We start from the raw sequence: 25459 nt of genomic DNA, 5'->3' as shown, positions 1-25459 counted from the left end.
AGCTATTTCGGCCTTGCGAAAAATGGCCAACAAGACCGGCAGTGGGACTGTAGACGTGAAAGGAGTGGACTCGAGTGGACAGACCGTGGTGGTGGCGCCCAGTGTCGCGTTCGACGCGCGTGTGATCGCCGAATTCGATGGGACCGGCGATGTGGTCGAATGGCTGAGCAGAGCGGAGCTGCTCTGCCAGCACCGCGGAGTGGATGCAGCAGCGATCATCCCACTCCGGTTGACCGGCGGAGCCTTCGCCGTGTGGGCGCAGCTGCCGGACGAAAGCCGTGGCAGTTTGGCGGCCATACGCGCAGGCCTGTACCAGGCTTTTGCGCTTGATCAGCATGCAGCATACGAGGCCTTCACCACCCGAAGACTCCGCAGTGGAGAGTCAGCCGATGTGTTTCTGGCGGACCTTCAGCGGCTGGCACAGCTGTTTGGTGGCGTACCGGAGCGTGCGCTGACCTGCGCTTTTGTGGCAGGTCTGCCCGAGTCGGTTCGGCAGATGGTGCGGGCTGGGTCTAGAGCGGAAGGGCTCGACCTTGCCAGTGTGCTGGCGCGCGCCAGAGCTGTGCTCAGTGACGAGCGCGTGGCGGCGGCGGCGGCGGCGGCGGCGACGACGACGGCGGCCGGGCCGGCACCCCTCGCCCCCGCCCCCTCCCGTCAGCGGCTGTCAGCGCAGGAGGGACCGTCTCGCCGGGCCAGCCGGCCGCGGCGCTGCTGGGCATGCGGTGATATAGGCCATATGTCCTTCTCATGCCCCCGCCGAGCTGCGGGAAACGACGGAGGAGAGGACGAGTCAGCGCCGGCGTCCTCTCGCGTGCAGCACTGAGCGGCGCACTGCCAGTCGTGCAACTGCGAGTCAACGGGCGAGACTGTCGAGCGCTGATCGACACCGGCTGCACCGATAAGGAGAAAGTGAGGCCAGTGCTGGACTATCGGGAGTTAAACAGCCACCTAAACGCCCACACCGCTGATGCAGATGTCTGCGCCGATCAGCTGAGGAAGTGGCGGCGTCACGGCAGAAACGTGGCGGTCGTTGACCTCAAAAAGGCGTACCTTCAGATCCATCTCGACGAAAGTCTATGGCCGTATCAAACGGTTGAGATTCGTGGGCAGCGTTTCTATCTGGGGAGGCTAGGTTTTGGACTCAGCCTAGGGCCGCTAGTCATGAAGGCGGTCGTCAGTGCTGTGCTGGCACAGGACCCTGAAATCCAGCGTGCAGTGCTCTCATATGTGGATGACTTGCTCGTAGATGAGGACATTGCGAGCGCGGAGCGGGTTGTCAGTCATTTCGCCAAGTATGGACTCGAGTGCAAGGCCCCTGAGCGTGTGTCTGATGGTGCGCGGCTGCTCGGACTGCGAGTTCGCCCACTGCGTGACGAGCTGCACTGGGAGCGAGACAACCCTGTCGGCCCCCCGCCCAGCCCGCTGACCCGCCGCAGTGTGTTTGCGTGGTGCGGTCGCCTGGTGGCCCACCTCCCGGTCTGTGGGTGGCTGCGTCCCGCTACAGCCTGGCTCAAACGCCGTGCTAATGCTGTGACACGCGGCTGGGACGACATGACAGGGGACCGTACGCTGCAGGCGCAGGTCGATCATGTGGCTGAACGGGTGAACAGTGACGATCCGGCGCACGGCGTGTGGTGTGTCTCAGGTGACGCGGCCGTGGTGTGGACGGATGCCAGCTCGCTGGCCGCAGGCGTTGTTTTGGAGACCGCAGACGGTGGCCCTGTGGAGGATGCCTGCTGGCTGAGGCGTGAAGCTGCTGCTTCTACGCACATAAACATGGCTGAACTGGATGCCGCTGTGAAGGGCATAAATCTTGCCATCGCTTGGGGAATGCAAACCATCGAGCTGAGGACTGACTCCGCCACCGTCCACCGCTGGATTGACGACGCTCTGAGTGGGCGAGCCCGGCTCCGCACTAAGGCACACGGCGAGATGTTAACCCTCGCCCGTAAACGGCGATCTGCCACCTTCGCCCATGCAGGGGGGGGGGGTTGGTGCGACCCCCCCCTTGGCGTTTGAAAACGGAGCGTCGTAGAGCTTAGCGGAAAAGACCAACGGATTGCTCTCGCCGAGATCTCGCGATTGGTGGTATATTTTTTGGTCCTAGGTCAACATTTGACCTACTTTTGACCGGTCAAAGGTCAAATTTTCGGAAAAATAGACTTTTTTCAACTTTCCGCGGCGATTGCGGCAAAACGGTGGGAGATATCGACTTGAAACCTTCACTATCGTGTTCCTTGATCAATTCTCTATCGTTTAGTATGTATTTCGTTTCCCTAGCTCTAAAAATGGCGCGTTGGGAGCGCCGGAAGTCGGCAAGGTCACAGTCGGCGGCAGAAATTCGAAAAATCAAAATTTAAATTTTTGAAATCTGATTGTATTTTTGGATTTGGAAGGTCCATTTGCTCCCTATTGAAGCTAATATTGCTGCATATTCCCATTGAGGTGACAAGAATTAGCAAAATAGTGGTTCGGGCGCTTTTCAAAAATAGTACCGGACACTGTTCCTCTTGTGACGTCATAGCTCCGTGACCTGACCTGACCCGGTCAAGTTTCTTATACCATATGATAGCCAATACTTGCCCCAACATGCATGGGAAGTTTCATCACGATCCATCAACCGATGTCCGTACCACCGGCAGGAAACCTCGGGCGTTGGCACTCGGTTTGTGAAAATCCGGCCGGAGGCTGTTCCCTTTGTGACGTCATAACTCCGTGACCTGACATGACCCGGTCAAATTTTTTTTTATCAAAAGATGCGCAAGGTTTGCCCCATAAGGTACCCAAAATTTGGCGGCGCTGCGCGCCGCCGTTTTTGCACTATTTCCGAAAAACCTCAGGGGGGGGGGTTGCACCAACCCCCCCCCTACATGGGCGAGGGTTAATCCGGCGGCGTGTCGACCTTATTCGCCAGCTGGTAGACGAAATGGGTCTCGTGCTGACAGTGACCCTGGTCAGGTCAGACGAAAATCGCGCAGACGCCCTGACACGGGTTCCGAAAGAGTGGCTGAGGCATGACACATCAGGGCCCGCGGCAGTCGGCACGGCGGTGGCCGCCGACACGGGAGCGGCAGTCGGCACGGCGGTGGCCGCCGACACGGAAGCGGCAGTCGGCACGGCTGTGGCCGCCGACACGGGTGCGACCGCGGTGGTCGGCGTGGCGGTGGCCGCCGGCACAGAAGCGGCGGTGGCGACCGGGGCAACAGTGGACGCCTCTATTGCTGAGCTGCACGAGCGCGCCGGTCACCCAGGGATTCGCCGCACCTGGTATTTCGCCCGTCGTGACATCGCTCCTACCATTACTCGGTCTCAGGTGCGTGCTGTTGTGCATCACTGTGACGTCTGCCGCTCAATCGATCCGGCACCGGTCACCTGGCGTCACGGATCGCTGGAGGTAACGGAGACGTGGCAGCGGCTGGCCATCGCCGTCACCCACTACCAGCACCAGTCGTACCTGACAGTGATCGATTGCGGTCCGTCTCGGTTCGGTTTGTGGCGGCAGTTGCGTCGGCCGGACGCGGAAAATGTTGTGTCGCATCTGGAAGCGATATTATGCGAACGTGGAGCGCCATGCGAGATTCTTTGTGATAATGACACTGTGTTTCGTGGACGACATTTTGCGGCGTTCGCGGCGAAATGGGGCGTGGTTTTGCGGTTCCGGGCAGCGTACGAGCCGGGTGGTAACGGCATTGTTGAACGGCATCACCGGACAGTTAAGGTTATTGCCGCTCGAAAGCAATGCTCAATCACAGAGGCCGTGCACCTATACAATGTGTCGCCCCGCGACAGCGACAGCGCCAGTGATGCCCCCGTCGGTCGGATTTATCGCTACACAGTGCGCGACTGTGTCGGGTCAGCTGGTCGCCAGCTGCCGGTCGGTGACAGTGACGGTCAAGGGCGCAGCCAGGGAACGGACGGCCGTGGGAATGGCCGCGAGGGATCGGACGGCTCGGAGCCGGCGGCGCCGCGCGGGACGGGCGAGTTCGCCCCTGGTGACGCTGTGTGGGTCAGGCGCCGTGGCACGCGATGCACGGACGTGTCTGAACCTGGTGTTGTGTCCTCAGTAGTTTCTCCACAGGTAGTAGTAGTTGATGGCACCCCTCATCATGTTAGAAACGTGCGACACCGCACCGTCAACGTGAGCGATAACTGTTCGGTTGACGACACAGAGGGTGCCGAAAATGAGCTGCCACTTTTCGTATCCGCGCAGCCACATAATGCTGATTCTGGTCCTGGCCCCGTAGTGAGTGTCATGTCTGATGTCACGCCTCGCACTGAATGCACTCGTGCTAATGATGCTTCTAATGACGATGTAACAGGAGTCGTTGCACCACGAACCCTGCGGCGCACCGAGCGGGAGAGTCGCCCGGCACAGCGCTATGGAACACCGGTGTATTATTAGGTATTCGCCTTGTTATGTTGTGTCATGTTATGTGCATTTTTGTGCTGATTATGGATTTGTGATCTTGTAGATCAGGGGGGTGTGTAACTGTATCGGTCTGGCCCGGACCCGGGCCGGGTGGACGGGGCTGGGGTCGGACTCGGCCGACGCGGGCCCATGTGCCGGCCATGTGTCTCCCCGGCGGCGACACGCGGTGCGACACGCAGTGGACGGGAGCCGCGGGCCGCGGCAGTGCGAGGTCGGCGATAGCCCGTGGTGGGTGAGCGACCGTGTGGAAATACATACAGAAACTACATATCCACCGCCTCTCCGCTCTGCAGCCGTTTCAGTCTTCCCTCTACATCACTATCCCGCGCCTTCTACCAGTCTCCGCATTCCACCTTTATCACCTTTCCACCTCTCCACCCTCCCCGTTCCACCTCTGGTGCAGTATGTGGCCGGACACTCGCTGTGCCGTGCCGCCGTCTCCACTGACCCGACCTCAGTCCGGCCGCCCCCTCGTTTACATGTGAGGCACGAACAGCGGGGCGGTCAGCACAAGGTCTAAAACCGACTGCACACTTTCACACACAGCGGCGCGGCAGATGTGTGCACACCGCGTGCACTGGGCACGGGGAGCTGTGCACGGTGCGACAATGGCTCGGTGGCCGGTGGACGATGGGCGGAGGCGATTTATGGGCGCCAGCTTCACGCACTATTAGTGCCAACACTGGCTAAACGCGCCGAGACGCCGCGACACGGCCTGCTGAATGGCGAGACGAGAGCCGCTGAACAGTGAACGGAAGGTATGCTGCGAGCTGTTCGTTAGCAGCGACACAGGGTTGGCGTTCACTGTTCACTGTTCAGCAGTGCAGGGGCGCTGACGACTGGTGTAGTGCATGTATTGGACGTGGGGTCACTCATGAACTCGCGCTGTAAATGGCGTAACACTTTCGTAGGCCTTCTATTCATAGCTGACGCACTGTTGTATTTTTGATCAACTGTTGCACTGCTGCGCTACATGAGAATATCGCATCCGTGGTGCTGTCAACCTCAATATTTATTAACTGCTAATGTGAATGGTGATTGCATCGTTTCTGTAACCAAACGATGACCATAAGTAGCAGTCCATGCTTATGCCCTTCTCGAATCGATCCCAGCTTCTGTCCCCCTCCCAGCCAACCAGCGCCCACCTCTGGCGACACCAGTCGTCACGTTTGGACCTCAGTCATCCCCTGGACACTTTGATCGCCCCAGCTCACCGCTAATCAGGCCCGGCGGTGCACGCCGGCCCCGGTGGCCGCTGGACCGCCCGCCTCGGCACGCGCGCTGCCAGGAGCTGCTCAGCATGCTAAAAGCCGCATTACGGCGCATGCCGGGGGCGACTCGACGGCGGCGGCGCGGCGGTGGCCTTCGCGGCGCGGCGCGACGGACACGGCGCACCTGGGCGGCGCTCGTGGCGCGGCCGGTTCAAAGCGACGCGCCGTCGTTGTGCGCGCTGCGTCACTCGTCTGTCGGGCTCCGGCTGCCGGCGCGGCGGCTCGATGCCAGCTTGGAGACTGCGGCAGCCGGCAGCGACTGTAAGACAGGCTCGGCTGCTGCTAGTGGCATCCAGCTGTCGAACAATCAACGGCGACGGCGACAACAATGTTGACCGCCTTGCTGGGATACACCGCCATGACCGCAGAATCACGCACCAAGAGACGTGCTGGGCTGGTGCGCTCTGCCCGCGGCTGGCTTGTAGCCGCGTGATGATCGGCCTCCCGTCTCGGAGGTCTGTCAGGCCGGCAGTGATTGTAGGCGATGACGCAGCACTGGCCCAGACCCGGCTCCGAGGCGCCGTGGTAGCACATTTTTGGCCAGGGACGTCGCTGTGCTGACCGAAGAAACCGTTCCACACGATCAAAATGCGACGCGGTGCTTCGCGTACCGCGACGAGAATTTCCAGAGTTTCACAATGTGAGCAGAATAATCATGATTGTGACTGTCCCTCAGTTTCTCGCTGATTCTTTTGTGCACAGTTTGTCTTTGTTTGTTCTGAATACTAGGTCATAGAATCGTCATGAGGGCACCGTCAAACGTATCTGGAACATCACTGGCTCACCTCTTTTCTCCATTGCGACCCGCCCGTTCCTCCCTTCACCCCGGCTTGAGCCGTTAACACTGATTGTAATGACGGCAATTACGTCAGGACCAATTGGCCGTGTTGTGACCAATTGGTGATGGGGCTGTGTTGTGGCGTGGCCCGACCGAGATCGTGTTTTTGTCCCGGTTTGTTGTGTAAACCCTTTCAAGGAGCGCTGGGAGGATGAACGAGTATCTGTTGGGCGGGAGAAGACGTGGTTTGGGATCGCGTCAGTCCAAAAAGTGCGACGGTGTTCTGGCCTAGTTGGTTATGGCTGGTGTAGCGAACTTCGAGTCAGCACGTGTTCAATGTGTTATTTAATCACCATCAACTTTCTAGCTCGTTTGCTTCATAAGCGGTGATTGCATGTTAAATGGGGCAGAGAGGGTCCGGCCCTCGGTAAAACAGCTGAAAGTGGCTGGGCAATGAAACACTGGGTCCCCATTGGGGCGCGCCTTTCATCCGGCCGCCGTCCCTCCCCCTCTCTCCCAGGGGGAGGGGGGTCCTTCCCTCGTCTCCCACTGGGCGGGATGAAAGGACGGCGTAAGACGGGACATGAGCAGCGCCGCTCCGCCGGCCGCCGACGCCTCATAACGGACCCCAGATAATGACGGCCCCAGGGGCGGATCCAAGGGGGGGGTCACATGGGTCATGGCCCCCCCCCCTTGAGGCCCGGGGGCCCAAAGACCTGCCAGGGGCACCACCGGCCTATCAGGGGTATCACAGTCCTGACAGGGGCACCACAGGACCGCCAGGGGCACCACAGGCCTAGCAGGGACACCACGGGCCTGGTGCCCCTGGGCCCTGACAGGACTGTAACGCCCCTGACAAGCCTGAAGTGTCCCCGGTAGGCACGTGGTGCCCCTGACAGGCCTGAGGCGCCCCTGCAATGGCGGTGGTGCCCCTGGCAGGCCTGTGGTGTCCATGGCAGGCCTGTGGTGCCCTTGCTAGGCCTCTGGTGCCCCTGACAGGCTTGTAATGCCCCTGGAAGGACTGTGGTGCCCCTGGGCCCTGACAAGCCTGAGGTGCCCCTGACAGGCCAGTGGTGCCCTTGCTAGGCCTGTGGTGCCCCTGGCAGGCCTCTGGTGCCCCTGACAGGCTTGCGGTGCCCTTGGAAGGACTGTGGTGTCCCTGGGCCCTGACAAGCCTGAGGTGTCCCTGACAGGCCCGTGGTGCCCTTGTTAGGCCTGTGGTGCCCCTGGCAGGCCTCTGGTGCCCTTGCTAGGCCGCTGGTGCCCCTGGCAGGCCTCTGGTGCCCTTGCTAGGCCGCTGGTACCCCTGCGCCCGGAGAGGACTGGTGCCCCTGAAAAGTCTGAAGTGCCCCTCGGCAGGTCCGTGGTGCCCCTGACAGGCCCAAGGTGCCCCTGCGAGGCCGGTGGTGCCCCTGGCAGACCTCTGGTGCCCCTGGCAGGTCTGTGGCGCCCCTGGCAGACCTGTGTTGACTGGTGCCCCTGCTAGGTCGCTGGTGCCCCTCACAGACCTGTGGTGCCCCTGGGCCTTGACAAGCCTGAGATGCCTGGCTATGACAGGCTCATGGTGCCCCTGATAGACCAGTGGTGCCCTTGCTAGGCCTGTAGTGCCCCTGGCAGGCCTCTGGTGCCCCTGCTACCCCTGCGCCCGGAGAGGACTATGGTGCCCCTGAAAAGCCTGAAGTGCCTCTCAGTCTCGACAGGCCCGTGGTGCCCCTGGGCCCTGACAGGCCCAAGTTACCCCTGCGAGGTCGGTGGTGTCCTGGCAGACCTCTGGTGCCCCTTGCAGGTCTGTGGTGCCCCTGGCAGGCCTGTGTTGACTGGTGCCCCTGCTAGGCCGCTGGTGCCCCTCACAGGCCTGCGGTGCCCCTGGAAGGACTGTGGTGCCCCTGCCCCTAGGGGTGCTCATGGGCCCAACAGGTCCGTTGTGCCCCTGACAGGCCTGTCGTGTATACTTGCTAGACCTGTGGTGCCCCTACTTCCTGGCAGGCCTGTGGTGCCCCTGGCGGGCCTGTGGCGCCCCTACAAGGCCGTAGGTGCCCCTGAAAGGTTTGTGGTGTCCCTTAAAGGACTTTGGTGCCCCTGACAAGCCTGAAGTGTCAAGGACAGACCCTTTAGACGCCAGGGTCAAGTTCGTCGGACTGACAACGATTTGCTTACCTGATAACGTTCCTGGTAAGTACTCACTACTCAGCGTCCACAACATATATACACATAGCATCTATGCACATAGCACATTCATATATACTTGCTTACAATTGGTAAATGTGGTTGTGGCTAAGAGTTAAGATACTGACTAAAAATAAAAAAAGAAAAAAACTGAAAATGGGGGCACCACCAAAATGAAGTGGACGAAATCCGTTGAGTTTTTAATTTTGGGTATAGGTAGGGGCACCACTTCGATTCATGACCCTCCCCTTGGAGTTTTCCTGGATCCGCCCCTGGACGGCCCCAGGCTGTGGGGTGCTGCTGGGACCCCGAGGGCCCTCGGCCGACCCGGCGGACCCAGCGGGGGTCCGGTCACCGCGAGCGGCCCGCTTTGTTGGCCGGCCGCGGCCCCTCCGGCCGGCCGACTATGAGCAGTGATTCGCTAAATAAGTTTTATTCGCCGCTGGCTCCTGGCACAGGCGTGTCATCGTGCCGGCGGCGGATAGAGTCGGACGGAGTCGGACAGACTCGGCTGGTGGGCCGGCGCCGGCGGTCCCACCCGGAACTCGCCGGAGACGCGGCTCGCGTCCAAAACGGAGACGACAAAGTCACTTCGGCTCTGCATGATTTCGCTTATTTGAGCCTCCTAAATGTTGTATTCATTGCAAAAACCATAGCTTCACTCGTAGCTTGTTTTCTTTATCCTGTTACGTTACATCACACATTGTGTTTGCTGCTTGTTTTCTGGCCCACTTCCCATCCCGAGCAATTGTGTGGGTTTGACGGAGATCAAGAGTCGCTTGGAAGTCAATATACCCGGCCCGGCTATCTCGCTGTGTATTGTTCGCGTCTCCCTGTGGTGCCTCACTATCAGTGCTGTTGTCGCCCGGTCGGCGGCTCGAACAACATTCTGCGTGCGTTTACCCAGCGTCGAGCGACGTATCGGACACTGCGCGATAAGCGGTGGCGTCCCCAACAGAGACACTTTGGCGCGGTCGAAGACAATATTGTGTCGAGCTACCCATGGCTGTTTTTCTTTTTCAAAACTTTGATTATCTAAGTATGATGCGCAGCTCCGTTTTCTGTTGTGTCAGAGTTTGAGATGATCGCACATGGTAGCTGGGTACCGCACTTACGCATATTCATTTGTATTCCCGTCCAGAGATGGCGCTAGTAATCGGCGCCTGCGGGTAGGCTGTACCGCAACGCTTGCAGCGCTCCATTCCGAGCGGCGGAGTTGATGGGAGAGATGATGCTTCCGTTGACCGTGAAAATAGATGACCGTGGCCTCGGTGCTAAGTCCGCAGACTGGGGCGTCAACTAAATTCAATTGGTCGCCGGTCGCGTCCTCAGCTGCTACTGTGTTAGCGAGACTGTTAGCCCGGCGGACGGAGCCGCGGGTCATGGTTGGCGGCCGCGTCCCTGACAGCAGTGGCCGGCGACTTTTTGCTCTGTCGGCTGCCAGAAATGAAGGACCGTGCAGCTACCGCCGCGTACCACACATGCCTCAGCCTGGAGACGCTGCGGGGTGGGATGTAGACGGGTGGCCCGAGCGGGGACACACAGGGAAGGAACGCGGTAGAGACACTGGCCAGGACGGAGATCATCACAGTTTTAGAGTGTGAACTGTGATGGGATTGGGTGGGTTCGCTGATAAGGATCGATGCTGAAGGCTCCTTTTCAGTTACTCTGCAACGCTTTTTCCGATTGATCTGCGATATGTAGATCAGATCACACCGGAGAAAAATGTAAACAATGGAGAGGAGTGATAGCATCTCTCTCGCACGGGTTTGTGTTCCGACTGTGATTGATATACGACACGTGGTCTGCATCACGTGGTGGCTGTGTCACATCACGCGCTCACGTGGAATCTTGGACGGAAGGGTGAACGGCGCGTCGGCCGTTCAGCGGTCCTCTCCAGCAGAGGCGAGCATGGCGCCTTCCCCGCTGCACCGCCTCCAACCGCCGAGTCACTGGCTTTGTTTTGCCTCGGAGCCGGCTGAGTTGTGACTGATCGTTTATGCCGCGCCTGAAATACTTGGTTACCGGGAACGGCCAGGGATCAGTTTCAGCCGTTCTGTCGCCTTAGTAGGCCTCTTTCCCATAATCGGCGCGAACTTCCGACAGCAGTTGTGACGTCATTCGGTAGTCACTTATTGTTACGGTGAGAAGAATCGGCACGTTCTTTTTTGTGCGAGGTGTAAATAAGGAGCGAGCTGGATAGAACGTTTCTATGCGGTTTTATCTATCGTCGCCAAACGGAATTAAAGAGAAGTGGATAAGTTCACAGTGAAGTGGGACAGCTCTTGAACCTGGATGACGACCCACTTGATATCAAACGCTAGGCCAAGTGTCTACAATTCACTCCTCGTTCGCCAACGGCTGTTTTAGAAAAAGAATGTTAACCTTATTGGGTACGGACTTACTACCTTCTGATGGCTTTATCGTTCACCTGGGGATGGCTTAGCTGGTTATGTAACCAATCCTTACGTAGTGCGACGTTTTGATAGGCGATTTAAAGGCTTTCACAATAAACATTGTTCACTGTTCAGACTATTGTGATGTTAGAGAACTCATGATACATTATGAGAGAATAGTTTGCGTACGAAATGTGATTTTAATACCTTTTGTTTGTACCTATCAGAATTACCTACCGTCATGTTATGCCTCCATGGTTCAAGGTTTGAAATTGTTTGCTCTTTTTCCCTACATACCTTATTTAAAAGCTACGAATCAGATGGCTTGATTATAGTGGTCTATTGGTACTTTCAGGTCACTTGGTCCGCAAATCAGCAATTTCACACTTCTTGCCAAATTCGTCCTAAGCGCGGCCGTTCCGGGATATCACTGCATCAGCGCTCTTGGTCCAGTGACGCGGGTCAATGAGCCATCGACAGCGGTTTGTCCGATGACGGGCTACCTGTCCGCCCGTGTCCGGCCGTGTCCGGCCGTGTCCTGGCGGTGTACCGGCGGCGGCTCCGGTCCCGGACGGCCGTATTTGGCCGGCCCCGGCGCTCTGTCCCGTCGTGTCCTCTCTCTCTGGAGCAGGGCGAACGGTGGAAGCCGTCCGCTGTCACATCTGCACAGAGCACTAGGTTTGACGAGAGCTGCATTTGTACCGACAGCGCCGGCTCGGCGCACAAAGCGCCGCCGTGTCGACATGCACATGCACTTAAATTCCTTCTCACCTGCACAGTCATGCATAATAAGACCTGTCAAGACCAACTACCCGTCTGTAGGCTTTGTGTTACGTGAGCTGGTTCTTCATAACAGGCTGAAATCCTTGAGTTTTGCATTGAATCTTTTCACCTGTGCCAGAACTCAGTGAAGTGTATTGAATTTATCGTGCTGTGAATATTTACTGATATTTTAGCAGCGATCACGACCAATAAAAACAATGACAAATGTTTGATGCGGAGGCTGCACGTTCATATGTAATTCGGAGCAGGTGTAGCCATTGAGGCGGATGTGTCCTTGGGGCACAGCTCAGTTGAGGTCACGACGTCCGTCAGTGGCGATTTGACATGCACGGCGACCCTCCCGGGGCCGGACAATCGACAAGCGCAGCCTTGCATGAGCTTCGCGAGCTCTGCTGCCGGTCGTTGATGTCCAGATTCGGCGGTTTTTGCAGCGAAGCAGGACCCAGTCGTCGATAAGCCACGTAACTAAAAATCTCAAGGTCCTCTGAATCGGCCTCCATTCGGCGGTGCGGCTGCGGCTGCGCGATGGCCAGGCGAGCGCCGCCCCGCTATCGGAGCGCTGTGATTGGAGTGACAATGACTGCGGCCGGCCGCCGACTTGTCAATCGCCGTCGCCGGCCGTGCCCCGATTCGCGGCGGCGGCGCGGCTGTGGCTTGGGCCGTGCGCCGGCGGCTGCGCTCCGTCGGCGGGGGGCGGCCCGTCGGTGTAGGACGGCCCACCTGGCCACGGCCGCCCCGGCGTAATGGCTACTTAGCGCGCCTGGCCCCGCCCTGACTCCCACGTCGCCGCCGCCGCCGCCCGCTGCCATCGCTGGTCGATGCTATCAGCGCCATGCACTGGTGGTGATGCCTCTCCTGCCGGAACTGTCTCAGCTACCGCCGCCACTGCTGGCGCTACCATTATCCCAGCGGTGACTGATGTTCCCCTTCCATGACACCTAGCGTGCGCGGATTCTCTAGGCCGTCTAAAATTAGGGTGCGCGAGCGGGTCTCCCATAGCGGGGCACTGTTCTGGCCCGACTGGAGGCAGCAGCCGACATACACTGTCTGTTCCTCACCGGCTGTGCCTGTTTACTGGTGTAGCGCCGCGCGCCGGATGTGACTAAATTGCTGCAATCGATGCCAGTGAGAGGCAAACACGGTCGGCTCGCCGCCGGCCGGTCGTGCTGTAAACGCCGGCGTCTTCTGAGTGACAGCAGACCGGCAAACACTCGGCGCCGGCCGCGCTGCCCCCTGGAGACGGCGCACGGGACCTGTGGACGTCTCTATTGACGGAGAATAGAGCACAGGAAGCTGGTAAAATGAGCCGACGAACTCCGTCCACACACCGAGGAAAGTCCGTTTCCTTTGCATTCAAAACGCGCTGCTTTTCAACGGCTGCGCCGGCGAAGAATGCCGCTACTGTTTGCGTTGGGGTGTGTTTCAGTTTTGCCAGACACCAGGCTATGAATCTGTCGCGTCTGCGTCTCGCAGGCGAGTGAGCTATCCGGCCCGGTTCGCGGGCGGTGTGACGAATCGTCTCGTCGCCTCCGAAGGTGACTGACGGTCGGTATGACACGGTGAGGACAGAAAAACGGCTGAGAGTGGCAACCGAACGGATCGAATAGACCTCTGCGGCGACGGCCGACCCTGTGCGAGAGAGCTGGAAGGACATCTGCGATGCAGATGACAGCAGTCTCTCCCCGTCCGTTGCGAGAAGGGGCGGCGCAGGACCGCGAGGAGATGTGGGGAGGGACGGGGAATCTAGTCGACCAACACGCGGCTGCACTCAGGCGAACAAGGCCAGAGTTGCCGGCTCAGCACCTGTTGAAAGCGGGGTGTTGTTGGATGAGACATGCCTCACCAAAGCCCTGCCGCTGTTGCCCTCTCCGCCTGCACTGCCGCGGTTATCTCCACAAAACTGTGGCTGGCTGTCGAGTCCTGGCTACACCCGTGTCCTTCGAGCCGTTGGATTGAGAGGACCCATCTGTGAATCCGCGTGGCTCATACACTGTCTCACTGTCAAACTAGACCATCAGGCTACAATTACGACAGACTTCCCCCTTTGAAGTCTCCGACGATCTCTGGGGTCTAAATCGCCTGCCTTTCCCTAAGGCCGTGTGTCTTCTGGGGACAGTTCTCCGTTGCTCTGGCGACCAGCTGTGTCTCGCTGGGTCCCACGGTCGCACCCGGCGCGGACCAATCCTCCGCCCAACACCCACCATTGTCGGAGAGGATCGGCGCCCATTGAGGCGGCTCGAGTGTTGATCGCGCCGGTGACAGATCGGCCATTTGTCGCCCCGGCGCGTCTGGCCAGCACCGGACCGGCGCTGGACGGCGGAGGTCCCCACGGCCCTGCTCCCTGGCTGGCTAAAAACAACACTGACCCAACACGGCCCGAGCAGCGGGCGAGCGCCGGCCGACCACGCTCCCGGCTCAATGGAGCCCGATAATCCCTCTGTCCAAAACCGACCGGATAATAGACAGCTATCCCGAAAATCCTTTTCAGATTCGGGAGCGGCGGAACTGGGCAAGGCCGCGAGCACAGGTGTTGGTGGAGGAGCGAAGGAATGGGGTGGGGAGAGGGCCGGGGGAGGGACGTTCTGCGTCTGAATTATTCACCGGACGTGCTCTCAGCGGGGGTGCGATCTGGCGAGGGACGTGCGTGGTTCTGGCGACGCAAGACGTCCCTTTGGTGGCGACACGGCTCGAGTTGCCTGCGTCTGGCGTGTCCAAAGGGGCGCCGGATGCCCGCCTGTATGCACGCGCTTCCGGTCGGCACTCGGCCGTGACTGGTGTCGTGACGGACGACTGTCGGATGTGACGGACGTGACGGACAGAAGTGGTGACAGATGGTCGGGCGTCCAGTGTGACTGATGTGGCGACTGATGATTAAACGTCACAGCACGGCACGTCGTCACTGGCTTGTAGCTTATATCTGTAGTCTCTGTAGACAGTGCGCCGTGCTCCGTTTGACCGGTCTGCCCTTTCGACCTTCCTGGTCTCCTGGGAAGTCTGACGCCTCGTTCGGGCCGCACCTACGCCGCGCTCCCGATATTTGGCCGTCGGCTGTCTGGGGCGGGGTCACAGGGTGTTTCCGGCGCCCGAGGTCGGTGCGCGCGACCTCAAAGCAGCCGCCGGCCAAATCAGGCCCAGCCGACCGGCGGGTACCGAGCCGACGCTTCAAAGGAGTCGACCGGCAACCAAACACACGCGCGGCCGCTCCTGGAACGACGGGCCCGACGCGCATTGGGCCTTCCGCGACGTAAAGACGATTCCGACGGGAGGCGGAAGTTGTTGGCCGAAATTCGGGCACGCTGGGTCGGGTCAGGGTGGGACGGGACTTGGCTTTGATTTGTTTGTGGAAGAGTACGATGCGTCTGCTGTATTGTAGCTATATACTTGTCAGCTTCGTGTTTTTATGAACACGGTACAGTATGCGCACAGTCCTGCATTAGGTGAGGCAATCAAATCGGTTTGGTGTTGTTGCATCCGTATTCCGTCGCAGCATATGATTTGCTGTTTGATAACACCCTCCCGCCCGCCTATGAACTTTCTGACGTTCTTATCCTCTCTTCTCCACAGAACCGGAGCTGCGGCAGGCGGCAGAGTTCGGCAGACTGAAGCTCGCCTGTCCGCGCGGGAAGGGCGCTCGGTCGGCAGTGAAGGGCGCTCAGATCGACTGGTATCTGAATGGGCAGCAGAAGCTACTCACCAAGCCGGCCGGCACACTGCGGCCAGAGTTCTTCACCGATGACAGCCGACTCAAACTTAAGAACAACAGGTGAGCTGAGATTCACGGTTAGATCCAGCATAGGGAAAGCATTGGACATTCGCAGAATAATCCGTCCTGAAATGAAATGCATCGCTTAATCAAATGCAAGGTTACGAAGACAACCCTGCCATGAAGACCCTGAATACAACCCTGAAGACAACCCTGGGCCTCGTTTCGTAAAATTTAGCTATCTCATAAAATTTACCTAGGTTTCTTGAAAAGTGACAATTTTTTTTGAATAATTAGCAAGTACACATGAGTTACGCATCCCTTTAGAATTTGACCTTATTCACCTTAATTTCTTGGCCGTTTGCAATGAAGTGTTAAACGTAGTCTCATTGCTGGTTGCGTCATGTTAAAACATTGGCCTTGGTGTTGGATCAACTGGCACCCTCCCTGTAAATATACACACGTATTTGTAATCCCTGAGCGGTTGTTTCCTGGACGCTGTCATGTCGTGTACAATTTCATGGCTCTCTGGGAATGTGAGATGAGGTCTGTTTCATGTCTCACCGTAATTAAAGCTCCGGGTGATTATATTTTGCGGTAGAATTGGTACATACTTTTGTTAAATTCTACGCTTAACGGCTTTACACCAGTTCCGTCTTTTTCCTATTCTTCTCATTTTCTTCTTTAATCATCATTTTCTTTGTCAGTTCGTCTTCAACTTGTGTCGAAAGCCGCATGATTTCTGCTATTAGTTTCCATTGTTGAAAACCAGATGCTGCCCTGATTTGATTGACTTTACGCTGAATGGCCGTCTCTCTTCATCTTTAATTATATCGTGTCAGCTGTGAGTTGATCGGCGCCTACCTTAGATATCAGGTTACATTGATGTCTACAATAGCGCTAATTCGGGCAGCTACATCTGTTCCTTGTTTGGAATCGCAGTTGCCATGCAGTCATTAGTTAAAACGTTTACATAAGAAGCTGGCGCCTGGGCACAGTTTCCACGGAAACGTGTATTATAGCTCAGTCACAACCCTTTTGGGACCTGCACCTCAGCCAATTCAGATGATGAAATGGTACCCTTTTCATGAATGTCTGGCATTATTTGGTATTCTTGATAGCATCGGAGACCGAGCTTATATGGACGAATCAGTCGATCGGGTATTTCCCGTACTAATTTAGTGACGATTTCGTTATAAGATACAGCGAGGGAGACAACCAGCAACACAAATCGAGCACATCCAAATGCTGTAGATAAATAGAAATTGAGAAAAGTTTCTGCGACATCAGCCCTGAAAGCCGGACGTCCTCCCATTCTCCCGTGCGCTGTCCGCGGTCGTTTCGAAATAAAAGCAGTGACGTACCCAAGGGGGGGGGGGGCCACGGGGGCCAAGGCCCCCCCCCCCTGAGCGCCGAAGGCGCTCAGGGGGCCCCTCAGGCCCGAGGATATTTTTTTAAACACTGGATAAAACGTCTTTTACTCGGAAGAAAAATTGATATTAAAGTTTCATTTATGTGCCCTGGGTACCCGAGGGGCCCCTGCAGTCATCCAAGGGCCCCCAGTTTCCTGGGCCCCTGGTCGCCTAGGGGGCCTCTGGTAGCCGGGGGCCTGGTCTCATGGGGGCCCCTGATAGCCTGTGGCCCCTAGTCGCCTAGGGGGCCCTGGTCGCATGGGGGCCTCTGGTCGCATGAGGCCCCTGATCGACTGTGGCCCCTAGTTGCCTAGGGGGCCCTGATAGCCCGGGGCCTGGTCGTATGGGCCCCTGATAGTCTGTGGCCCCTATAGTCGCCTAGGGGGCCCTAGTCGCATGGGGGGCCTCTGGTTGCATGATATTGAGGCCCCTGATCGCCTGGGGGTACCTAGTCGCCCAGGAGGCCCCTGTTAGCGGGGGGGGCCTGGTCGCACCGCATGGGGGCCCCTGGTTGCCTGGGGCCCCCGGTCGCCCCTAGTCGCCTGGGGGCCCCTGATCGCCTGAGGGCCGCTGGTCACCTAGAGGGCCCCTGGTCGCCTGGGGGCCCCTGGTAGCCGGGGGCCTGGTCGCATGGGACCCCCTGGTCGCCTAGGGGCCCCTGATCGCTTTGGGGACCTGATCGCATTGGCCCTTGGTCGCCTGGAGGGCCCTGGTCGCCTGGGGCAGTGGGGCCCCTACTGTGGACGTCAAACCGCGTGGGACGCGACTTTTTCGCAATAACTTTTGAATGCGTGGCCTCTCAAGAACGAAACTTCGGCAATGGACGTTTCAGACCCCGGCCTAATTTTTATTACTAAGGTTTTTCAATGTCCGATCAATATTTAGGGCACTTCCCGTTCACTCGTAATGTTAAATTTTGCTCCTGAAACTCTCTCGGTGAGCAGAGGCTACTCCACAAAGGGCGGAGCCATAGTGTGACGTTGGAGCTAAGCTCCGCCTCGGCTGGCCGTTGCCTGAGGCGCTACCTGACCCGAGACCGGTCAGTCGCGGTCCGTAGGGGTTGGTACGCGGTGCTTCCTGCCAACACACCCAGCCGCATGGCGTACGTTATTCATGCTTGCCCTAAGGGCTGCAAGAATGTATTTGCAATGCGCCTCTTGTCGGTATTTAACCGTGAAGGATATAACCGTGGATATAACGTGCATGGCGAATGATGGCTCAAATATCTACCTACATAGAGTATTCTTTTTAGAATGGACCGAGTGTTGACTGTTCGTACTTTCATCAATGAAATATTTTCTTCGACTCGCTAAGAATGTCACCCAGATAGGAAGACTATACGGGTACGCCAAATATTACGATGATTTAAGAATAACCGAAAATAATTAAATGATTATTTAATAAGTTTGTCAACGTAATTACGTAAATGAGATACATAATAATATAATATATTTACACAGTCAAGTTATTTTTTTAATTAAAATTTTAATTTTAATTAAATTAGGGAGCCGGATCCGCCGGAGCCGTCATATTTTGCCCTGAGTGGGAGCCGGAGCCGGAGCCGTATTGCCATTTTACTCGGAGCCGGAGCCGGAGCTGGAGCTGACTCAAATGTTCAAGGCTCTGCATCCCTGCTGCTAAGTCAATAATTCGTATAGTTAATTTGGTAAAGGGCCATACTGAACAATCTCGGTTTTTTCTCGGATTAAAAAACCTGGTAAAAGGCCATACTGAACAATCTCGGTTTCGAGATGTCCGCCCATCTGAGACCCGACGCACACAGCATGCAGAACCGGTTCTGAGTGAGGATCGACCGACAGATGGCAGTCGTATCTGAACGGTAGATGGCAGGGAATTCGTAGTTAGTAGGCGGGGCTTCGCGAGCAGCCTGACGATAGCCGCCATCCGGGCTGATATTTCACTTAGCATTACGAGTGAACGGGAAGTACCCAAAATATTTATTTGACATTAAAAAACCCTAGTAATAAAAATTAGGCCGGGGTCTGAAATGTCCATTGCCGAAGTTTCGTTCTTGAGAGGCAACGTATTCAAAAGTTATTGCGAAAAAGTCGCGTCCCACGCGGTTTGACGTCCACAGTAGTCATCTGGAGGACCTGGTCGCCTGGGAACCCCTGGCCGACTGGGGGCCCCTGGTCGTCTGAAAGTACGCTTATCACCTGATTGATCCCAAATCATCTGAGTGGCTACTGGCTACTGGATATAAGTAGTGACTGGAGTAGGCACTCATCTGAAGGAGCCAATATCTTTCACGGTGCCGGAGATATCACAGAAAAACAAAAAGGCTAAACTGAATACCCCCCAACCTTGGCCCCAAAGGCGTCATTGGCTAACACAGGGATGTGGGTCGATTTGCAATCGCATTTCCTCCTAAGTGCTGTTCCTCCAATTAATACAGAGTGTCCCAGAATTACCCAAACATTTATTTTCTGGCTAAAAGTACAATAGCGCTCGATTCCTAGTGAAACATATAATAGCCGCGTTTACATAGGGCTAGTTGCCAGATAGTGGAATTCCGATAACGAGACATTTATTCCCCACTATTATATTATATACCTACATATCCGGAATTGGAGGATGTTCATTAATTGAGACGCTCGCTCATTAAATGCCGTGCATTTCATGCACACTCCTCAAGCAAAAATATTTTTACTTTCCAATTTTCCACATTTTCTCAAGGCTTAGACCGTTACAGAGACCGTTTTAATTGACTTTGATGAAGTTGAACGCGAGAAATCACAACCAAATGCTACATTAGGTTGTAAAGAACTGAATTGCGTTTTCCCACACACGTGGCGTTTTCTCACCTACGTCTGCAGGAGAGACCGGACCCACTATGCCCCCCCCCCCCCACCATCGAAAGGTTCTTCATGACTCCCGGGGGCCCCCGGGGAACCTGGGGGGCCCTATACACTGTGGGGGGCCCCTTCGAAAGCAGGTGGCCCCCTCCTGGGCGAAATCCTGGGTACGTGCCTGAATAAAAGCCAACTTCTCACCAACTTCCGGCGCTCTTCTGCGCCCGTCGCGATGAAGGGATTTTTTTCTGTACCTCTCCTTCCGCCCTTCTAGCCCGGCGCGCTCAAAGACCGGGCGCGCACCGCTCATCTCGAAAGGAATCTCAAGTTGCGCGCCGATCATCGCTCCGCGGACGTGGCTATTGTAGAACGAGGTGTTTTGATTTTACCGCCTGAATGAACAGATCGTGCGGGGTAGGTATGTTGTTGCGTAAATGAGAACCGATGGGGGAATCTGGCATTTAAAAAAAGTATGCGCAAGTAGGCATGCGTTTGCAAAGCAGTCGGGGAGTAGGGTGTGCGGCGAGTCTATGCGATAAATATCGTACTCGCCTAAATAGAACGAGATTTGCTGTGTTGTGACTAGTGGGATTACCTTGCCGAAGGTTCTGCACATGATCGCAGATTCAGAACCGTCTTGTGTAATAGCGTGTTCAATAATATTCAAACATCCTAAGTAGCAATCGACAGCCGGACAGCGATCTATCAAACATTGCGTGTCGGCCGCCCATCGTTTACCATTACAGACCGCCCATCTGATCGAAGCCGACACCCTAAGTAGGTGTCTGCTAATGCTGCGGCCGGTTTTCGGCGCAGCTGGGTGTATCGGAAGCTCCGGGGCCGCGGGGCGCCGGTGGGGGCTCGTGCGCTGCCGACGCCGCACGTTAGACCGTATTCAGAGGCATTACCATAGCGGCGCGCTCGCCAGATCGACCGGATCGGGTCCGGCTGGGGCTGGTAGTCGGCGGCCGCTCCTAGACGACTGAGTGATCCCGTATGGATTCCACATACAGGATCCGGTCGGCTGTGCCGTGCGACGGTCTGACAGCTACCTGGTGCACCGCGAGGCCGGGCGATTTCATATTTGCATGTAGACGATTCAGATTTTAGGAATATGTTCGTGACTGAGCGCCAGTGCATCAATTCCTTTGCTTGTTTTTATCAGTCAATGTTATGATGGCGACTGTATGGCGACTGTCGACACAAGTGGTCATTGAAAATCTCAGTAAATGTTACTCAAAAATGCCTGCGCTCAAAACTGTTCAAGATTGTGTAAGCAAAGTATTCACAAGTTTATCGATGAATACACCTGCGCACGTGCCGTGCCTATTCAATAAGTGGTGAGCTACAACACCTGTCACCTGCACTGCGAGGTCAGTCACGCTTCAAAGGCGTGAGCTGTGAATTTATCCCCAAGACACCTGCCTCATCCAGCGCACAGTGGATGCCTCTTATCCCGAATATCAAACCCCGTCAATGAATCACATCGCGTCGCTCTTTCTCTCACCTCACCTGCTAAAGCCGACTCTCTCTCTCTCTCTCTCTCTCTCTCTCTCTCTCTCTCTCTCTCTCTCTCTCTCTCTCTCTTTCTCTCTTTTTCTCTCTCTCTCTCTCTCTCTCTCTCTCTCTCTCTCTCTCTCTCTTTCTCTTTTTTTCTCTCTCTCTCTCTCTCTCTCTCTCTCTCTCTCTCTCTCTCTCTCTCTCTCTCTCTCTCTCTCTCTCTCTCTCTTTCTCTCTCTCCCCAGCGCACATCTAATCTCCCACCTCTCCTTCCGCCGCAGGTTGGTGTTGCGGAACATCCAGCTGTCGGACGCCGGCTCGTACAGCTGTCTGATCTCGGAGGCCGGCCCCGAGCAGTCGCCGCAGTGGATCAACTACACGGTCGTCGTGTCGGAGGAGCAGTTCTACGACTTTGACCTGCCCGAGATCGACAGCCAGTACATGGACGGCTACGAGTGCGGCTGGGAGGAGGAGGAGGAGATGGGAAGTCAGACCGGAGAGGAGACTAAGCCCTACTTCGCCAACAAGGACGAACTGAGGAGGATGCAGGCCGTGCCGCTTGGGGACCCGGTGACCATTTGCTGCCACATTAAAGGTCAGTCAGGGTCGGGGAAGGGTGGTGGTGGGAATTAGATCAGGATGGCACAGTGCGGAGATAGAGGACACGCAAGTTTAGTAACACTGCATGCCAGTGACGGACAGGCCGCTTCAGGTCTATGAAGCTCACGCAATGACATAGGCTCATTCCATTTCTAATGGGACGTCTGCAACGAGTTTTGGGTTTCGTTCAGCCCACATTTTTTTTTTAACCTATCTGATGTATCCTACTGACTTACCTATCTCACGGAGTCACCCCGTCACTACCAAGTAACCACTCCACCTCCCTGGTCGCAGGTTCCCCGGCTCCGGAGATCCAGTGGCTGTACAACGGCCGGCCGCTGTCTGAGAGCTCCCACACCGTCAGCCATGTGGAGGTGGGCCGCTACTCGCTCTTCGTGCCCAGTATGAGGCAGTACGACAACGGCAACTACACCTGCGTCGGCAGGAACCTACTGGGGGAGGTCAGCCACATGACCTACCTCGAGGCCAACGGTGAGTGGATGAGGGTTAGTGAGAGAGAAAGGAAAGCATGAGTTAGTGAGATCAACGAAGTGGAGATAACATGCATGACGTGTATGAACTTACGTCACCTCTTCTGCTCCTGATGCTTGTGTCAATGCCAGCAGAATTCCCTGGTACACAATCTTAAAGGTAATCATTCTTAATTCTGCTACCATGGTGTAAAAAAGCCCTCCTAGTCCGGTCACCCGCTTTAAATTGTATCTAATTTCTTGTCTCTCAGTGACCAGAACTGACCTATGCGGGACCTTTCCCTTGCTCTGTGAGGTACGATGCGTACTGTAACTCAATACGGTTCAGACGCTGCCCCTTGACGTTGGCATGCTGCATCTTGGGATGTTATTAGCGGCTGTGAGGGGAGGGGGCGCTGGAAGTATTCGGCATGACTTTGTTTGTGTCTTGTCAGTGAACAACACTGTCTGTGGTCTCCAGTGCAGCAGCTACTTGTCCATGTTATTCTGTGGCGTGTCAGTGGGTCATTTTCCCTCGTCATAATCAATTCTTGTAAACGTGCGCCAACTCATAGGGCTTCCTCACGTCAGAGTCAACAGTTGACGACCCTGTGTCACCATCTTTACTCTTACCGTCACCACCGCTACCAAGCCAACGGTGCCCTGCGCGGGCGCCCCTTGTGTCGATGGCGGCGTTGGTGGGGTTGGTGGGATCGGGTGCGCACATGTGCTGAACGGCGCACGGCGGCTCGGCTCCTTCTCAGAAGAGTATGCGGGGGAGCGGCTGTGGTGAAACTTTTGCAAGCGGTAGTTTGTGGTCTTTGGTCAGTGGTCTGAAGCTAATAGCGCTCTCGCAACGGTCACGAAGCTGATTCGTGTGGGAGGTGGTGAACGAGTGACATGTCAAAATATTACGCTGTTGTGATGGTGTTTGTGATGTGTTGAGCTGTAAAATGTTTCATTTTGTGGCACTTAGCACCGTATCTTGTAGCGTTTTGCTGTGATGTGTGGTGTGCAGTATGCTCAGACGATCATATGGATGTGTAAAGGACCAGCTGTCATATATTGAGACGAGCCATTTCACTCGGAGATGGAAGAGTGTCCCATCTGCTCTTGTGCTATGTTCATTTAACTGCGTGCTGTGCATGTGTTGCATATATTAACCTGTCAAGTTTGACACTGTTTGTCTGCCCACCACTTATGCATGTTACCATAACACCTCCCTTTTCGTTAGCCCCTCACACCCTACAGTCCGCCGATGTGTGCCGTGTGTACTCCTTTCGCCCCGCGCAGTTTGCGTCGTCCCCTGCCTGTCGGTCTCGCTGCCTGCTGCCTGTCGTGTGTGCCGCCTACTGTGCTGTGCTGTGCCGCCTGCTGTGCTGTGTGCTGACGGAGAGGCCGCCGTCGGCGCCACCGTCGACGGTTCCAGACGCGGCCGTTCTGGTCATGCCGTGCATCGAGGAAGGCTACCCGCTCAACGTGACGGCGTTTATCGGCGAGAACGCCACGTTCGACTGTCTCGGCTCGTGGGACTGGGAGATGGATCTGTTCTGGGTGTTCTCCGAGAACAACACGGTTCACGTACGCGACCTAGCCGATATGGACCGGCTGAACCGGCAGGCGATTAACGAAAAACAGGTGAGCGCGCCGGTCGGCTGGCCCGGCCCGACCCGCCGCGGCCCGCCGACTCTGACCGACCCGCCCGTGTCCACAGCGCCGCCGCAGCCGCACCCGATCATCACGCGCGCGCCGCGTAACGTGACGCTGGTGACGGGCGAGCGGGCCGACTTTGTGTGCGAGGTGACGGCCGGGATGCACAGCCAGCTCGACTGGTACTGGTCGGCGACGGCCGCGCCCGGCGCACACGTAACCAAACTCCAGGTAGCGGGTCTGATCGCATGCTCCGCACGACTGCACGGCTCTGCACGGGACGCCGCGAGACGCCGTGTGACGCCACGTGGCGCACGTGTTGTAAATGGCTAGCCGAGTCCACGAATCGCATGTCCTGTGCATGGTGTTGTTGATAGAGTCAGAAAGGAAAAGGATTTCCATACTACAACGTTTTCGAAATCTCGGATGCTGACTGATATGGATTTCGATGCCGATTTTGTCTGCCGATTTTGCTGCTCCTGCCGCCGTTTGCTGATTTGTTCTAATGACGTCATTGGCTGGAGCTGAAGTGTACTAACTGGCTGATCTGCTGAGCCGCCAACTACCGAGCTGCTGAACTGCTGAACTGCTGAGCTAACCCCGTCTCTAATATCGCATGTCGTGCATGGAATGCTGAGCCGAGTTCCTGTGGGCTTTGTTCTTCGACACGCGACTAACTGGAGTGCAGTCGCTAGCTTCGTCGACTAATTCTTCGTTAGCCAGGTCGCCGACCTCGGCTGGGTCACAGACGCCGGTCTTAGTAACCTCCGCTGGATCGGTGCATAGCCACTTGAGCCGAGAGCTGACGTGGAACTACCACAGCTTTTGGTCTGATCAAGCTTCCGTTGTTCGAATGGCTGCCGGGGAGGCATTGTGAGGCATTGATCACGGCATTGATCGCGGCTGGGAAGGCATTGTGGGTAGGTCAACCGGAACTGATCATGTCAAACATAGTGGGTCGGGTTTCAAAACCGTTTCCTGGTTTTGTGTACAGTGCCGATACGGCTTTCAACACCTCCAAGTTTCCTCATCCTTGTCGACGCTACGGGATATTTCTCAAACAGTTCCGGGTTTGTTTATGTTTGCCATTTCATCGACTTGTACCCATCGCCGAAGTACAGGGAATGTGTCGATCACTGTAGCTTCCAATGTTGTACCTGTCTCTTCCAGACCAAGTCCGCCTGTCATCACGTTATCACCTATCCACCTTCCGGACAGTCCACTGATCTTTCTGTGTTCGAACACATCTCTCCTTTCCGCTTCCCTGCGGCTCTTCACCCCGCCACCCGCCATGCTAGCTGGCCGAGTGTTCACCCTTGGCTGGGTCTGATACACCTCCAGAGCTGTAGCCGGCTCTGTGATGTATGTTCTGGCTGCCCGATCCGTCTGTCCATAGTGTTCGGACACATTGACCGGACTAACCCCGAGGTTTGAGCGCCCGTCAGAGGCGCCCGGAGCCGATGGCTGAGTGCTCTCCGAGCTGGCTGT

The 25459-nt window shown here is 56.5% G+C and overlaps 1 protein-coding gene across 4 annotated transcripts in view; it reads left to right on the top strand.

The window, feature by feature from the left end:
• Positions 1–25459, top strand: part of LOC122380161 (fibroblast growth factor receptor 3-like) — a 68899-nt gene that overhangs the window by 32285 nt on the left and 11155 nt on the right. The window contains exons 3-6 of one of the 4 annotated variants that reach the window (XM_043363034.1): positions 15388–15586; positions 21533–21846; positions 22146–22343; positions 23751–23959. In XM_043363034.1, the coding sequence (XP_043218969.1) occupies positions 15388–15586; positions 21533–21846; positions 22146–22343; positions 23751–23959 (920 nt within the window). Of the gene's footprint in view, positions 1–15387; positions 15587–17797; positions 18041–21532; positions 21847–22145; positions 22344–23750; positions 24203–25459 lie in introns of those variants that run through there. The other 3 variants (XM_043363035.1, XM_043363032.1, XM_043363036.1) reach the window with 3 other exon arrangements.

This window comes from Amphibalanus amphitrite, unplaced genomic scaffold (assembly GCF_019059575.1).
Source record: "Amphibalanus amphitrite isolate SeventyFive unplaced genomic scaffold, NRLGWU_Aamphi_draft 000092F_arrow, whole genome shotgun sequence".
NCBI classification, from domain to species: Eukaryota; Metazoa; Arthropoda; class Thecostraca; order Balanomorpha; family Balanidae; genus Amphibalanus; species Amphibalanus amphitrite.
Note: the sequence above shows the minus strand (reverse complement) of the source record. Positions and strands in the feature narration are given on the sequence as shown.